General features: G+C 41.3%; 1 protein-coding gene across 5 annotated transcripts in view; it reads right to left on the reverse strand.

Moving 5' to 3' along the window:
- Positions 1-2,545: 2,545 nt before the first annotated feature.
- LDLRAD3 (low density lipoprotein receptor class A domain containing 3) overlaps positions 2,546-16,243 on the reverse strand; it is a 120,690-nt gene continuing 106,992 nt past the window's right edge. For 3 of the 5 annotated variants that reach the window (XM_048307979.1, XM_048307977.1, XM_048307975.1), the window contains exons 5-6: positions 8,997-9,342; positions 2,546-7,375 (exon numbers count right to left, since the gene is read on the reverse strand). In XM_048307979.1, the coding sequence (XP_048163936.1) occupies positions 7,114-7,375; positions 8,997-9,342 (608 nt within the window). In that variant the 3' untranslated portion in view covers positions 2,546-7,113. The remainder of the gene's footprint in view (positions 7,376-8,996; positions 9,343-16,243) is intronic. The other 2 variants (XM_048307978.1, XM_048307976.1) reach the window with 1 other exon arrangement.

A 16,243-nucleotide genomic window follows, 5' to 3' on the forward strand; every position in this document is an offset into this window, starting at 1 on the left:
GTAAGCCAGCTCCCTTATTTCTGAAGCAAAGCACTCTCCAAATCCACTTTGGGTAATTCTTTGGTTCTGCTAACTCCACTGCTCTGCACAGAGTGCCAAGGGAGAACAGTAAATACAGCAACAGATGCATGGAGAATTTTTGCTCTTGACTATGCATCATATTTGAGTAAACAGAAATTAGCAAAAGAGCAGCCATGTATCAACCCTACTTCCTTAGTCTGCAAATTCACTTACTGAGCAGCATTTAAATATTTCTTATTCAGGTACAAGAGCTGGAACACATAAGAAATCTCCGAAGCAGTTGACACATATACATATACATTAAACAGCCAACCTTCCTGTCCTCCCCTTACCCCACACCTCCATGAGATAGTGCTACTTTGGATGCAGCACTGGGCAAGGAGCCTTTGGAGCATTTTCTAAAATAACTCTGTCACAAACAAATGAGAAGAAAAATCTACCCTGTCAAACACAACATCATACTTCTTCATCCCTGTGCTGCAACAGGACTAGCATCTGTCAAGGCAATAGAAGGTGTTCCAAATAAATATAAAAGAGTCAGACTCATTCAGCCAAATTGATGCTGCCAGGGCACTCCTTGAGAAGTGAGAGGTTTGGGTGAAGATGAGCTGTTACTCCTGTTGTTCCTCACAGGTGAAGGTTATTGCACTTTTATGCTGGAAAACAACAGTGGTTTAAATTTGAAGGAGTTACAGGCTGTAGTATCAAATAATGAGAGATGAAAGGTTTCACCTCAGGGTAACTGATAGGAATTAACCTTAGGTAAGATGAGACTAGGAAAAAAAAGAAAAAGCCACCTGTAGAGTGGCTCTTGGGAAGCAGAAAGGAAGTGATGGTCCCAAATCAATTCTCAGTGAATGGGGGTCTTCTGCATGGTATCCAGCATCAAAGCAACTGCACCTAGTGAAACACTTGGTATTCATTCCCACAGAAATACTAAGGGTCAGATCAACCCTAAAACTGCTCTACCTCTTCTTCTTCAGTGGTTCCTGCAATAAGGCTGTAAGGAATACTGTCAGGATTTTGGGAAGCAGAGAATCATGTTTCAATATATCTATTCACAGTATGTTTGGCAGATAAAGAGAAAAGTAAATTTCCTAGAGAGATCAATCCAGGACTTTTCCAAAGTGCTTTATGCAGTACACATACCCTCAGCTTTGCTTTGAAAAGCAAAGAAGAGCTGTGAATTTCCACATGAAGATGTCTTTGCTTCAATTAATAACAGCAAATAATTTTGGACTACAGCTCCCCAAACAGTGAAAAGCTGCTCAGTTCTCTCTCCAACAGATAACTGAGGCTGACTGATTAACAGAGTGCCTGCAAACCATCAAGAAAAGATGTTGCTCTTAAAAATCACTGCTGCCTATTTCATTTTTAAGGTGTAAAAATTAGGATCTTTAAACAAATCAAAGCAGAGAGAATAAAAAAACTTAATTAGGGATCTTAGTTGGAGAGTATGGTATTTATTATCAACATTGCTCAAGCATAGCTCTTGCTCGGATGTGAGACTGAATGAGCCAGCTCTGAGACTCCAGTACTCCCTCCCCTGCAGAGAGCCCATTGTGGCAGCCTCAACAGCTCCGTCTCCCTTGTGCCACTGGTGTTGAATTCTGGATCCACAGCTATTTTGGGGCAGTTTGCCAGCACCAAACAAAGATTTCCATCTGAGAATCTGAGTGAGGGCATGTCATTTAATTAATGAGGATAACAATAAAACTGGCATGCCTTTGTGAAGGTAGCAAGTGGAGAACAATCATGGAAGTGGGATATGGCAACCTCTGTATACTTACAGAGATTCAACTACTTAGACATAACATTTGAATTAGTTCTCCTTAGTCTGGGAAAATAATTTTATAACATCAGGGGTACTTCTTACAGTAATCCTTTGATTAACAGGACTTGGACAAGAAGCGGGTCTGGACTTTCTGGGGCTGGGTGGTTCCCCTGATAGTAGTGGTGCCTGCATGAGGCATCTGACTTGGGACTGCAGCCAGGCATGCTGCCTCCACGGAGCATCTCCACTTGAATCTGGCTCACGCGTCCAGCACGTGGATCACGGACCTGGAGATAAACAGGGACATTGTGCTGGCAACGTGAGTGGGGGGAAGTGGCAGGCAGAAGGGGGGAGGGAGAGGCTGATGCTGACAGCCCCTTACCTCTGTTGGTAAATCCATATACAGCAGTCAGCACAGAGCACCAACCTCTGCTGCGGCCTCTAGAGCTTTGCGACAAAGCAGACAACAAAACTGGCTCAGATGCCTCATCTTTGATGCCACAAACAGGACAGCAAAATGAGAAGTTATGAAATTAAATCATTTTCATTTGTATAAATACGAACACACATGGATCAGTATATTTTTATACATACGGGTACATGTGAGTTTCCAGTATCACTTTGTTTTAAAAATACCTTTAAAACCCACAAAGAGTTAACAAAACTAATCACGGAATGCAAAAAGAGGCCTCATGTAGGAGGCTTTAAAACAACTGAGACTTCATGAGACAGGGGACACGCTCACTTGTGAACAGTATTAAAACACCAACTTTATTCAGGAATACAGAATACATTTTTGAAGATTTCCAGTTTACCAAAGTTTACGACAAGGTTGGCTTTCAACATACAACCTCCTTTAAAGCATTTAAGTAACTTCTCCATTTCAAGTTAACAAAACCCCTCAAATCAGGAAAAAAAAAAAAAAAGACAAATGAAGGCCACAGTCCTGCACTGGGATACATTCAGGCAGAATCCAGCACAGTATTGAAATTCTTTCTGCAGTCCGTATTTTAGTCCATGGGTGCAATATAACCTTGTGTTAATAAAAAAATATTGCAGATCTAGTAAGAACTGCAAGAAAAGCCCTTGTCTTACCATTTTAATTCCAGGCATTATATGCAAAGTAGCTTCCAATAAGCAACAGTTAAAAACAGTACTTGTCATTTGATCACCACATTAAAAATACAGCATTAAATTTTTTCTTCATTTATACAATTTTAAATATTCATTAAAAATCACAAATCAGTGTCCCTCCATCCTTTTCATCGTTAATAGTTTTTCTTATCTACTAAAACCATTTGTCTTTGCTAAGATGTCTAAAAGTAAAGAGCACAAGATTAACAAGCTGCAGCATTAATTAAAGTGAGAGTCATCTCTTTCCTCCACTCAGTGTCTAAATCTATCACAAGGGCCCTATTAGCTGTATCAAAGTGAAGTGCTGTAAATAAAACTGATTTGGCTTAGAAGTAGAGGAAGAAGGAATGCAGAGTTATTTAAAAATTGTGATGCAGTCGGTGTTGTTGTGTGTGTCACTGCAGACAAGAGCCAAGAAAATTATTCACAGGCTCTCTTTTAAAAGCATTACTGCCAGTTTTCCATTTCCAATACCAGAGAGGTAAATGGTAATTTGCTTTACAGGGAACTTCAGATTACTATCAAGCAGAATCACTAATGGCTTAACTTCAAATACACAGCACTCTGATTTCAGCAGAGGGTACAGACACTTAAAACTCCTAAATTTTATTTATTTGTTTATTTTTAAATGACCTTCTTTTCAACATGCCTTCATTTACCTCAAGTAGTCATTTCTTCAAACTCTTTTGTTCAAATATATTAATAACTGCACTGAGAATTACTCAACACAGTGGTCACCAACCACTACAGATGCGGAAACAGAATTTGGCTCTGGAAGAAAATTTTAACTGATTTTACTTTTGTAAGAATGGATCTTTGTAATAACATCAATTTGTTTAAACATTAAATAGAAAGGAAAGCTCTTGGATGACTAACATCAAACTAAAAGGTTAAGAGCAATTGTAAACAATAGGATGATCAATTCCAATTTTACCTGCTACTGAAAAGAAACCCTATCATGTGGTATTGGATGAACATTTAACTGCAGCCTTACAAGCTGCAGGATTTCCAATGAAATATTTAATTTCATCAGCACATTTCCCAAAGATTCCACTGAATAATGCAGCGTAGAGCTGTATTAACACTCTAGAAGTGACACATCATAAACAATTTCTGTGTGATACTACAGCAATTTCCAAAGAAGCCAGCCTAGCAAACCTGTTCTACAAACCAGAAAACTGGAGTAAGACGAGTCACCCCAGGTTTTAGCACGCCTTTTTTGAACAAGATACTGAACAGCTGTAGTCCTCAAAGTTCAGTGGTCCCCATGAGTAACAACGAAGAGGAAGACAAGACTTGTTGCTCTTTTTGGATCTCTAGACAATGATACCTAACAACACCCAGAAATGCAGGTAACAGCCTCTCCAATCAAGATTCAAACAGAACGGCACAATCTCCTTTTAAGTTGTGTTCTCATAAACTAGAAGATTCCTTTACAAAGATAAATACACCCTTAGCTGGAAGGGAAAACATCACACCATTTAGAATGTTTATTCCTTTTTTTTTTTTTTTTTTTGTAAAGTCCAAATGGATTATCTTAATGCAAAAATTACATGAATATATACATCCTGGAAGAGTATCTTTTTTTTTTATATATATATATATGTACATATATGACAGTGACTGACACAGAAGACAGAAGAAACAGGCTATATTCACTCTTTTCCTACTTGTTAGCAACGCAAGGCAATGTTTTTCAGATGCCATAGGAACACAGTATTTGGGTTGCACACACTCTTGGTGTCTTAGAATACACATGGGGAAATGCAATTGCCTGTGCAAGGCTTGTTTGAGGGATACTGGACACAATGATTTTGTTTCACTATACAGCTTTTGGCCACTTTAAAACATACCCAATTACAATGAAGCTACTGCAAACTCCTCAAAGGTATGTTTTCAAGAGCAGTATAAAGTTTTAGAAACTGCAACAGAAAACTATTAAGGTTAATTCTCATACAGCGTAACACAGCTCTCTTACGGAGCCCAAGAAGAACTTTAATGAAAGGCCAGAGGGACAGCAGGGTCCAGTGACCACAGGAGATGTCCTTGCACCCACCTGTACTATTAACTCATTCATGTACCTGAGTCTGATCTACCTGTAAAATAAAGAATAACTGTCTGCTCTGTGCAGACATCAGTCTGCTGATGACCTCAGTCAGTCAGTAATACAGCTAAATCCTGCTTTGTGCAGGACAGCATAACTACATTGCTTGAGTTCTCAGCAAGCACGAAATCAGATCCACTCTTGCACATTACTTTGCAAGGACCTAAGAGCATCTTCAGCAATGCATTTCACCACAGGCTGCCTAAGCCTGTAATGAAAGCCCTTCATCTGCTTCCAAAATCAGCCCAGCCCATCAGTATCAGAATTCTCCAGGACTCCCCACCATGTCCTCAGTCCTGGAATGACCTGTGCTTGTAAATCTCTCCCTGCCTCTTGCATATCGTGGCAACAGACTCCAGAGCTGGAAATGGAAAAATAACCAAACCAACAACACCCCCTGCCTCCCTAAAAATTCAGGTGTATTTATGAGAACTGAGACTGAACTTGAGTTGTTCCCTTACCTACACTCCAAATTCTTGGGTTCTCAGCATATTACCTCTGGGCAAAAGAGTCTACCTTAGAAAGATGGGGAGAAAGAAAGCAGAAGGTGCGGGCAGTCAGCTTCCTTCACTTCTTTTAAACAGCAAGGTCTGTTTAATGACACTGTTCTTTTACACAGAAGGAGTGGGAAATGTGGGATAGACAAATATTAATAATTTTTCAAGGCAATTTTCCCCTCAGACAAGAGAAAGACGTTGTTTTCTCTATATTGAGCACAAGCACAGCACTGCAGTGGCATTTAAATTCCTAGCTTCTTCCCTCTTGCTACTCTGAATACCTTTACCTCCAAGGTGCTTTCACATGGGTGATTCAACAAGGTGCACTGAAACACATCTGACAGGAGACCATGACAAGACTCAGGACAGAACAGACAGAAATAAATTCTGGTTATCTGCAGAAGTTAGGATTTTAACCAAATGAATATGAATAATGTAAACTCTGTAAAAACCAATGAGTTTATCAAAAACAAAACTTTGACAGTTTAGAGTTCTTGTGGTGCAGAAGAACTACACCCACGTGATACACTATGCACATACCCACACACAGCATTACACACATGTATTCATGCATGTACACATACATGATGGAGGTGGGATGACAAGCCCAATGCCTTTCACTGCATGACCTGCCTGCTTTCAGCTATTTTACAAATACAACAAACTACTCACTGACATTAAAGCTTTCTGTGCTGGGTGTTTGCCTCACACCAGTTTTGGTGTTGAAGATTTAGCTGGAACAATTTGGGTTTTGTTTTGTTGTTTAGTTGTGGGGTTTTTTTAAGAGGGAACACATGGAGTAATGTTTTGCCGCACAGGAAAAGAAGTCTTGCTCTGTTGTTTTGAGAAGCTTCAGTGCCTCTGTACTCAGCCTTGACATTTGACAGATAAACCAACCTTTGTGGTGTTGCTGAGACAACCTATGCAAATATGGCCTAAATACTGGCATCTGGAAAAAAACCCCTTGCTTAGTTACAGTTGTTGCATCCTCACAAGCTTAAAACTCCTTCACAGTGAGAATGTTCCAGGCCATGCAGAGATGGGTCAAGTAGGAGACTTTCTGCAATTTGGGCACTGCCAGGCGGCTGGCATTGGGCACCACACCTCCAAGCAGAATGACTGCCTCTCATGTGCTTCAGTGACCACCAGCTGACACCAGACAGTAAGAAGAAACAGCTCCCACGTGGACAGAATGGAAGGCAGTCTGAAAACAAGAGTCCTTCTGGCAGAGTTCTCGTGCACCACTTCTGTAAATATTATACACACACATATATACATTCATATACAGTAAGCAGTTCAATAAATACAGCACATCAGTTCTTTTGACAAAGCACTGATGTTTCTCTTACTTGCTGAACCAGAACTTGCTCACAGAAATACTGTGGAGAGCTGATGTGACTCTAGGTTTAGCCCCCCTGCTCTGCCTTTGATGAGCCCAAAATGCTGAATTCAAGTATTAACTCAGTGTGAATTCAAACCAAGTCATCATTCAGGCACATGTCCCCCTGAAACCTATTAGCCACAGCAGATTAACCCACACAGACACAGTAAATGCCTTCCTGCCATCCCAGCTACTGGAGCAGTTACACTTCTCTTTCAGCAATGTGGCTGAGCAGAGAATCACTCTGATCTACTGTCCTCTCCAGAAGAGTTCTGTGCCCATCCATGCTGCCATGGACATCTCTCGTCCAACTGTCGGATGTGCCCACAGGACTTTCTGCCATGGGGGTGTCTGTGCTGGCCAAGCTTCCCGACCGAGAGCGGTAAGGAGGAAGGTCCGCCTGGTTAAGTGATTCCGATTCGGAACAATAAGGTGGTGGAGGAAGGTCAAACCAAGGTGGTCTGCTGTAAGACACACAACAGAGTAAGAAGTTACTGGAAACATTGGGACAGAAGATAGTACATGGTATTCCAATTATGAAAAAAGCAAACAGTATTTCTCAGCTTTTCAATTATGACACATATCAAGAGATCTCAGACCTTCCTACATCATTTGGGTCATTTCAAAATATCCACACCACCACTGGGAAGCAAGGTTTCTGGCCAAGGTGCAACACAGTAATTACAACCTGTTCAACAATCCACACGCTGAGTTAGTTGGCTATGGACTTCAACAAAGCTGGCTCAAAGCCAGCTGTGCAAGAGGTAAAGAACTTTTCTGTTTAACATTTACACCAGAGAAAACAAGTTTAACAGAAATAACATTAAGTGGTGGATTTACACCTATAGATGATGACGTGAACAGAAGAAAGCTCCAAGGAAACCTCCACTAAGTGACAGAGATTAATGGCTTACAGTCCACAAATAAATAACAAACTGAATTCTCCACACTGACAAATCACTTTGGTTGTCATGAGATCACATGCAGGGCAACTGCTAAGTAGGTACAGGCAAGATGAGTACTGCATTCAGGAAAACTGTTCTGTGGTTCTGATAGCAAGCACATAAAGTAGCTGAAGGGTTGAGCAGACTGATAACAGGCCCTGGGGGCAATTAGCTCCAAAACTGCTGATGGTTTTATCAGCTCAGGTGAGAAGTGATTACAGTCTGGACACCTGCTCATTTAGTTGTCCTTAACAATGAAAAGATATCATTATTATGAAAGTCAACATTAAGACAAGGGACCTGCAGCCAAAAGCAGCAGAGAATAGGAATTTACTATTATTCTTAAATCCTACAGTTTGTACTAAAAATACCAACAGGGTGATTGTGAATAATCGGAATTGTTAAAGTTTGTACTATGTCCTTTTCATGTAGAGGGGATGTCTGTTTACAAGTTTTGTTTGGAAAGGCTTTACAGACAGAGGTTAAAATGAAGGTTAATTATCTACAAATAAAAACAGTGTCATAACTCCATAACTACAAAAGCATCATAAACAAGCCACACCCACACCAGACTTCAAAGCACTTTCAGCTATTTAAACTAAGACGAGTTCTTTCCGTTCCAGAGTTCTGTTCTTTTCTTGGTAAAAGGAAAGCAGTGCAGAGCAGAAGAATGACACAATTTCTTTATACAAGAATTGAAGAACTCTCTCACCTTTATATACTTATTATAAATGAACAGGGCAATATTTTTTCAGTGCTATGACCTTCACCTTAGCTGGGTTTTTTTGGTGAAACTCCAAACCGTTTTCACATTTTGATTCCAGACTGGCACAGGATATCACTACTAGAAAAATGATACATTCTCCTGCCGTTCTCAATATATTACAACCAACAACATGTGCTAAGAGGACATGACTGGAGTTAGCCTCAAATCCCTTTAATACCAGTAACAGGACCTGAGGACCATGAACTTTTCATACACAGAAGGAGCTCAGATTTACTTGAAATACGCAGGCAACAGAAGTGCAACACTGAACTTCTGTCAGAAGCAGCAATAAGTGGGGGGCAGCAGCACAGATTACCAGAGCTGCAGTCAGCAGAGTGACGCTTTGGAGGGCCCAGAATCAGCTCCCGTACATACCTTTGGTCGAGCACGGCCTCTGAATAGGAGGGTGGGGAGTCCAGGTCCCCTGGCCTGTGGTAGGGCTGGCTGGCCACGTACTGGATGCCGTTGTTGACGCTGTAGGTGACGCTGCAGTGGTGCGGGTGGTCGAGGACCACCAGGCGGGACAGCAGCACGGGGTGCTGCAGGCGCTGCACCGGCAGCGCCATCAGATTGTTGCGCTTGCGCTGGTGGTGCAGCACTAAGGCAAGAAAGGCCACCACGAGCACGAAAATGACAGAGCTGCCAATGATGGCATAGGTGATACTCGGGTAGTAGAGCAGCTGATTTTCGGACGTCACGTAATCTTGGCCGCTCCCTGCCTCTGCAAGACAAAAGGAAAAAGGAAGCCTGAGATTGGTTTCAGTATACAACTGCTTTTGGCCTATGCTGTGTTTTCTGCTAACACGCTGTGTGACAGAAGGAAGTTTTCCTTTTTCTTTCAGATTGTGGAAAACGAGCTTATTAAAAGCACATGCATGCAAATTGGAGATTGGCAGAGTATCCCTCAGTCCATCCTCGCCCGCAGCAAGTGCCAGCACATAAACTACTAGGGAGAGACAAGCTGAGAAAGAGGAAAACACACATCATAGTAGGAAGCATGAGCATTATCATGGGAGTATCTCTCCCACCCCTACTTAATAGTCAGAACTTTTGTTTCCAGGTGAGACACCCAGATCCAAGCCATAACCACAGTACCTCAGCTGCACCTGGCAAAGCTCACTAGAATCAGACATGTAGAATGTGCAATACTCACTTTTCTTTTTCTTACTTTACATTCCCCTGATGCCATTTAAGCCCCATGTTCACAAGATCGTGCAGCCATTGAGCAGTATTTTTTTGGGCAGGAATTTCTGTCTCTGTGCAGCCTGTAATTCCTTACAGCCTCAAACAGGCTATTCTGACATTCATCTACCTCAAGAAAAATATGAGGCTGAGTAAAAACCAAACCAAACAAACAGAACCCCAAATCCACACAATTACAACAGCATGATCCATTCAAATTCTTAATTTCCTACCGCAGAAGGCTGGCACAGTAAGTCTTAGCATATGATTTTCCTTTCTTTTCCCTATCAAGCAAAACTGCTTTTTAGTCATTTAGAATTGCAACAGAGCCACTAATATATTTCTCTAACAACAGATAATGAAATATACACTGACTGTGCCCAGCATAATGGAGAGCTTTACTCAAGCACCCATTGTTCTCATCAAGATGCTTTAGGTATCTCTGAATATTTGATTTTGGTAACTCACTTCCATACTTAAACACCAAACAACAATTTCCAGCATCACTAAAAATAGCTTCTGCATTTGTTAGTAAGATAATACAACATAAAATGGCTAATCCTTTAAACATCTCCATTTTAAAGCATAGATGCTTTCATAAGAAGAGATGAGATGGGAAAAAAAGACTGTACCAGAACAAAGAAACATGGTTTCTTCACTATGAGAGTAGTGAGGAACTGGAACAGGTTGCCCAGAGAAGCTGTGGATGCCCCATCCCTGGAAGTGTTCAAGGCCAGGCTGGATGGAGCTTTGAGCAACCTGGTCTAGCGGAGGGTGTCCCTGCTCACAGGGTTGGAACGAGATGCTCTTTATGGTCCATTCCAACCCAAACCATTCTGTCATTATTGGTCCAGCTACCAACTATGAAAACTACCACTCAGATAGATCTGTTCTACTGATGATGCCACTACAACCACACACCAGAGCTTTGCAGGCCAGCCACAAGCCACAGACTTTTCCTGGTGCTTAGTGTAACACCTTAGTGTAACACCTCAGGGAGGATCTTCACTAACTTTATTTCCCCATGCAACTGTGCTAGAGAAAGCAAAAATCACTGTTTCCAGTCAACATTGGGTCTCTGGCTCACTCAGCAAAGTGAACCAAGTCTGCAGGAGGAATGTAAATGAAAGCAGAAGGAAGGAAAGGAATTGACATGCATTAGTAATTTTAATTACAGCTCATCACATATTACTCTGGCTCCTTTAATACACTCCCTAAATTCAACAGCCAAGAAATGAATTCATGTCACATACCACAGACAAGGGCCAACACAGGGAATATAATGACAAGCAGATCATTTCTATGCAAACATCAAGAAATTTATTTGCAAGGACTGACCCATGCATGAATACTACTTCCTGCAGCAAGTGCAAGGAAGGTCAATCTATTATGACATCCCACTAAAATACCACAAGACTCTCATTCAGCTTGGCTCACTGGTTACAGTGCATTGGCATAAGGCTGCAAACAGGATGCCTTTGCAGACCTGATGAGACCTAATTAGTTACCATAGGCTCATTCCGCAGCAGCACAGTCCCTTCTCTGTATAATCTCCATCTTACTAAAAGGGAAGAAACATGAGAAGTGAATTATCCATCAACTTTTTTCCAAACTTTCAAAGTTATCCACCTGTTTAGGATAGCATCTTCCAGGTCCTACAAGAACCAGCTCTAGAAATCCAAACAGGTTAACCAGACTGCTGAAGAAAAACTACTTTGTCGAAAGTCAGACGGGACCTGATGACCAGCTTTAGAACAGGGTGAAACAAAACATCTCTTACCTGCTTTTACAATCCTTTTCATACAACAACCATGGACATCTTTTGCAGAGATTTGGAATAACTTTGCAGTTAACATGCTGTTTTGGAGATCTGGGATTACTGTGGCTAATGAAACATCATCTACTTACCAGTTAACTCTGTTGCTTTTCAGGTGTGTTTAGATCTGTTCCTTGTATTCCCATTTAGTTCAATGTCCCTCTGAAACCCAGAGCAATCTAAGGGCATGCCTGCAGATGTGTGTAGAGGTCTCTGAGCCAGCAGCAGAGCCATTAGGGTGCTGTTTTGAGCAGTGCTGTCTGGTGCAACCTTTGAACCGGCCAACACAGCAATATTGCATTTGGCATTGGAATTAGCATCTCCATCAGTTCAGCTAATTCTAGCCCATGTGTCTCTAACACGAAGCTGCACAGAGAAGTACAGATACACGCTGTGAAGAGGAAAGAATCTGTTCATTTGTCAAGTGCTCTTTCTTGTGCCCCAGGCAGTGTTGAGGATTTGCATGGAGACACCCTGCCCATGCAGAGAATCCAGCTCCTTAAACATGCATAGCCTTTATACCTGCCCAGGAACAGACTGTACCTGAGATGGAGTTCTAACTAGGAAGATTCAGCTATCACTGAAACTAAGTCTTCTTTCCCCACAGTAACAACCTTACTCCTGCCTTATAGGTGGGTTTTCTGGGCCAAGAAGATATAACCAAAGGTCTCTTAGCAAACCATGCTCACAAGTAAAGTCCAGTGGCATTTCACTTCTGCTGTGGTATAATTTATGCCATGAAAGACCAACCCGTACCTCACCTCTCTTTTCTAGCAAGGTCAGTAAATCCAAACCCAAAAAAGATGAAAGTAACATTACCTGAGCCTATCAACACTGCTTGGCTTTCAGCCCTAAAGAGGTGAACTGCCCTTAATGGTCTTCCAAAATAATGCTTTGGCAACAAAACTGCTCTTTGGCACAGCTAAAACAAAAGTAGCAGAACTATGAGACAGTTTTGCATACAGGAGACTCTTACATAAAGTTTTTGCTTTGTCTTCATATATTGTTACTCACTTTGAAGTGAGTAACTTCTTAGAACTCCTTGATAACATTCTGGAGGTCTTTTTGTAGAGCCCAGTGAATATTCAGAGGTGTGGAAGGGAATGAGGGGTACTGAGCTGAGACTGCCTGATGAACCTCTATCCATTTTTCACATGATGTAAAAGGGAGAAGGTGAGATATGGAGAACACCTGAAAACTCTCAGCTGGACATGCACAACTACTTAAGGAAACAAAATCCACTACTCTTCAGCTCTGCTCTAATAATTTTCAGCAAATGTTTACACATCATAGAAGCCATTGAACTGAATTTCTCGGTAATTCAGTTATCTTCTCCCAGGAGAAGCAGGTATTATCCAGGTAGGTTTAAAAAGTTCTGTCTGCTCTGCTACTAAGTGCAAATTCATGAAAAAGAGTGAGTGAGCAAGCAAGTTTAATTTAAATTCAAGGAGCATTTCTTATTTTGTGCTTTTTTTTCCCCTTAAGAAGATCCATTTTCTATCAAGCCACATATAAACAGTTTATCAATGTCACTTATACCTATTAAACCCTAGTATCTGGGAAATGCTGAATTCACAGATTAGAGATTTTTGGAGTGTAAAAAGCCTTGTGAATAATTTAGGAAAACACTGATAAAGGAAACATAGCGGGTTGTGCTCAGAGGTCTATTTTATTGACTGTGAACAAATTTGCTGTCTCAAAGTTTAAAAAAAGATCTGAGAGTACCTGCATTAAGTCTGCCAGACATAGGCATGAGAGGCTATTATTTTATCTTTCACAATCCTCTGCTCAAGCCTGGCTTTTCACAGTTCATTGGAGAAAAAGCTTTTGAAATACATAATCTGAGCAGACATCTGTAGCCTTAATGAGCACGAGTCATGGTCCATCTCCAACAAAGATGCTACTGTAACAACACATTGAAATTCCAACTGGTTCAAGTGCAGAGCTGCAGCTTGGAAGGTTAAAGGCAACAAAAATCAAATGCAGACAGGCAGAGCCTCTGCACATTATTTACTTTCTGTGTTTGGAGTTCTTAGGGCATCCAGCTAAGTTTCCCAAAACTCTTACTAAATTTCTCACCCTTGATGATTTTATATCCCGCTAAAACAAATCTTACATAGATTTTGTGCACCGAACTCTCAGAATACTCTTTATTCTAGTGATGTTTCTCTAACTGAGTTATTTTTTTCCCTATTGCCCTTCTCAGTGCTACAAACAAGATCTCTCCCAGACTACACAGCACCTTGACCTCATGCAGTCTCATACTAGGTTACCATTGTTCCCCTCCTGAACAGCTTCACAGTTCCCATAGACACCAGAAAAAAGGATTGGTTTTCAACTGTATTCAAAGCATGTTTTTGCCCTGCTATGGCTCTCTCTGTTTCAGGCACAGGAGAGAGATTCACTAATGGAGGTGTTACACATACTAAACAGACCTTATCTATGGGAATTGGCCAGAGGAATACAATATGATTACATCTTTGCTGAACAGGTACTTGATAAATGGGTAAGATTTCTGGGAAACCACCACGATGAAGTTCCTTCCAGGCATGTCTAGAACAGTGATGACTTCACAGACACAGACAACAGGTATCTGCACAGATGTCCTGGCTTCAAATGGCACCAGGTTATCCTGTGTTTAACTCCCTGCTAATCACTGTCCCTAATGCTCAGAGACCAGAACCACAGCAACCACAACAGCCCTCGATCTAACAAGCTGGAGCAAAGGGCGTATCTATTCCCAGCTCTTGAAGTTGTCCATCAGGTCATTTTCTCCATCTCTGCCGGCTCCTTGCCAGGCTGTCGCCACCTGAAAACCAGACAGTGATGTTCCTACATTCTCAGGACATCCTCCCAAGCTGACAAGAACTGCATTTTCCTCAAAAGTCTAAGTGTTTCAATATCAAGCAGAAGTCTAAATACCACTGGGTGCTCTGTCTTTACCTATTCTTTCAGATGACTGAAAAGATAGTCATGATCTTGCCTGCATAAACAGAGTAGGACCTCTTGATATGAAGAACTTATTAGCTGTACATACATATAATTTTTTTAAAATCCCTATTGGTATTAGTGTAACAACTTGAGCTCTGAGCAATGAAATAGGATTTCTCTGTATAATGCACTTTAGAGGCTCTGAGAAAAACAATGCTTATGTTCCCAAGAATGTACAGCTAAGTTCAAGACTTGGAGCTATATATAGTTATACAAGTAGCCAGCAAGACACAGATAAACCTCAGGACAGTAGCAGTCAGCAGAATTAGAAGCAGTGCCAGCATGCCTCATTCAGTGCACCAGAATGAGCGCATTACCAGTGCCTTCCTCCCCAGACTTAAATCCTCCTCCTGACCATGCACTACAAGAGCTGGGCTTTCAAGTCTTTGCAGCTGCTCTAAAAGAGCAGCTGAGTCAGCCTGAAGATCAAGAGCCTCACCTCTCACATGCCATCCTTTTTTATCTTCTGCAGGGCAGGATAATTACTCCATGCACTTCACACACACACACAAAGAAAAGAAAAGCAGCAAACTGAGCAAATATGTAGAGAACTAAGAAATACTTAGCAGTAGTCATGGCAACTAAAGTTCTAAAATTAACTTGGCAGCAATGTAAAAACCTGCAAAGCCAAAATCTGCCATAAAACACAGAAACAAAAGGTCCAGACTTGGCAGCTGGATGGAGCCCAAGGAGGAAATTAAAGTGTTACTCCAATGTAATTCAGGATTACTCCAGCATTGATCTAGGCAGCACTTCCTGGACACGTGATAGGATAGTGGTGTACTTTGATTAAATCATAGCCAGTACAAAAACCAATACCAAAAGCAGGGGTAGAACATAAAAAGGAAGAACTTTGTTCTAAAAATGTTCTCTAAATGCAGTGGTTCAGTTACTTCTGTTTGTCTCCTCTTTCTCCTTTGGAAATGGAGTGCCACCATCAAGGAGGCTGCCATGAAATTAGTTACTATAGAGTTCTTGTAACATTTTATGACAAAAGATGCCACTCAGGAAGAGTCTGGGGCACTGAAAGCTTTAGGGGCTTGTGCTACTACTGGCCCCTCCCAAGCATTAAATTAAACCTGCTTGCAGAAGAAAAATCTCAAGCTGTACCCACCAGAAGGCTCTTTGGTAGACCAAGCTTACGAAAGAAATCAAGAATGTGCTTCAAAGAAAAAAACAGTATTATCTTTATGGCATAAACATGCTCTGGTGCTCTTACCAATACACGTGACAACTACACACCTCCCAGGCTCCAGCTCCAGTTAAAGCAAGGTGCCTAAGTTGGAGATAAGAGCCATTGATCCTGAAGCACAGCCTGCTCTTTCCCCCAATCTCCCAATAGATATTCCAGTCTCACCTGGCTCCAGGCACAAACAGTATTCCTCAACTGCATAAAAATCCAGGTTTGGGGTCTTTGGTTGCTGTGTACTCCCCTGCGTATCATTAATGAGTAGCATAAGATAGTCTTGAAAGTTAAAACAATAGAAGGTTTCAATGGAAAAGCTAACAGAACTGTGAAATTCAACCAGCAAGACCCAAGTTACTCAGTCTCCAATATTTAAGGAATAATGGACATACACTCAAACACAAGAAGTTCCACCTCATCGTGAGGAAGAAATCCTTTATGCTGAGG

The sequence above is a fragment of the Corvus hawaiiensis genome, chromosome 6, assembly GCF_020740725.1.
Source record: "Corvus hawaiiensis isolate bCorHaw1 chromosome 6, bCorHaw1.pri.cur, whole genome shotgun sequence".
In the NCBI taxonomy this organism is placed as follows: Eukaryota; Metazoa; Chordata; class Aves; order Passeriformes; family Corvidae; genus Corvus; species Corvus hawaiiensis.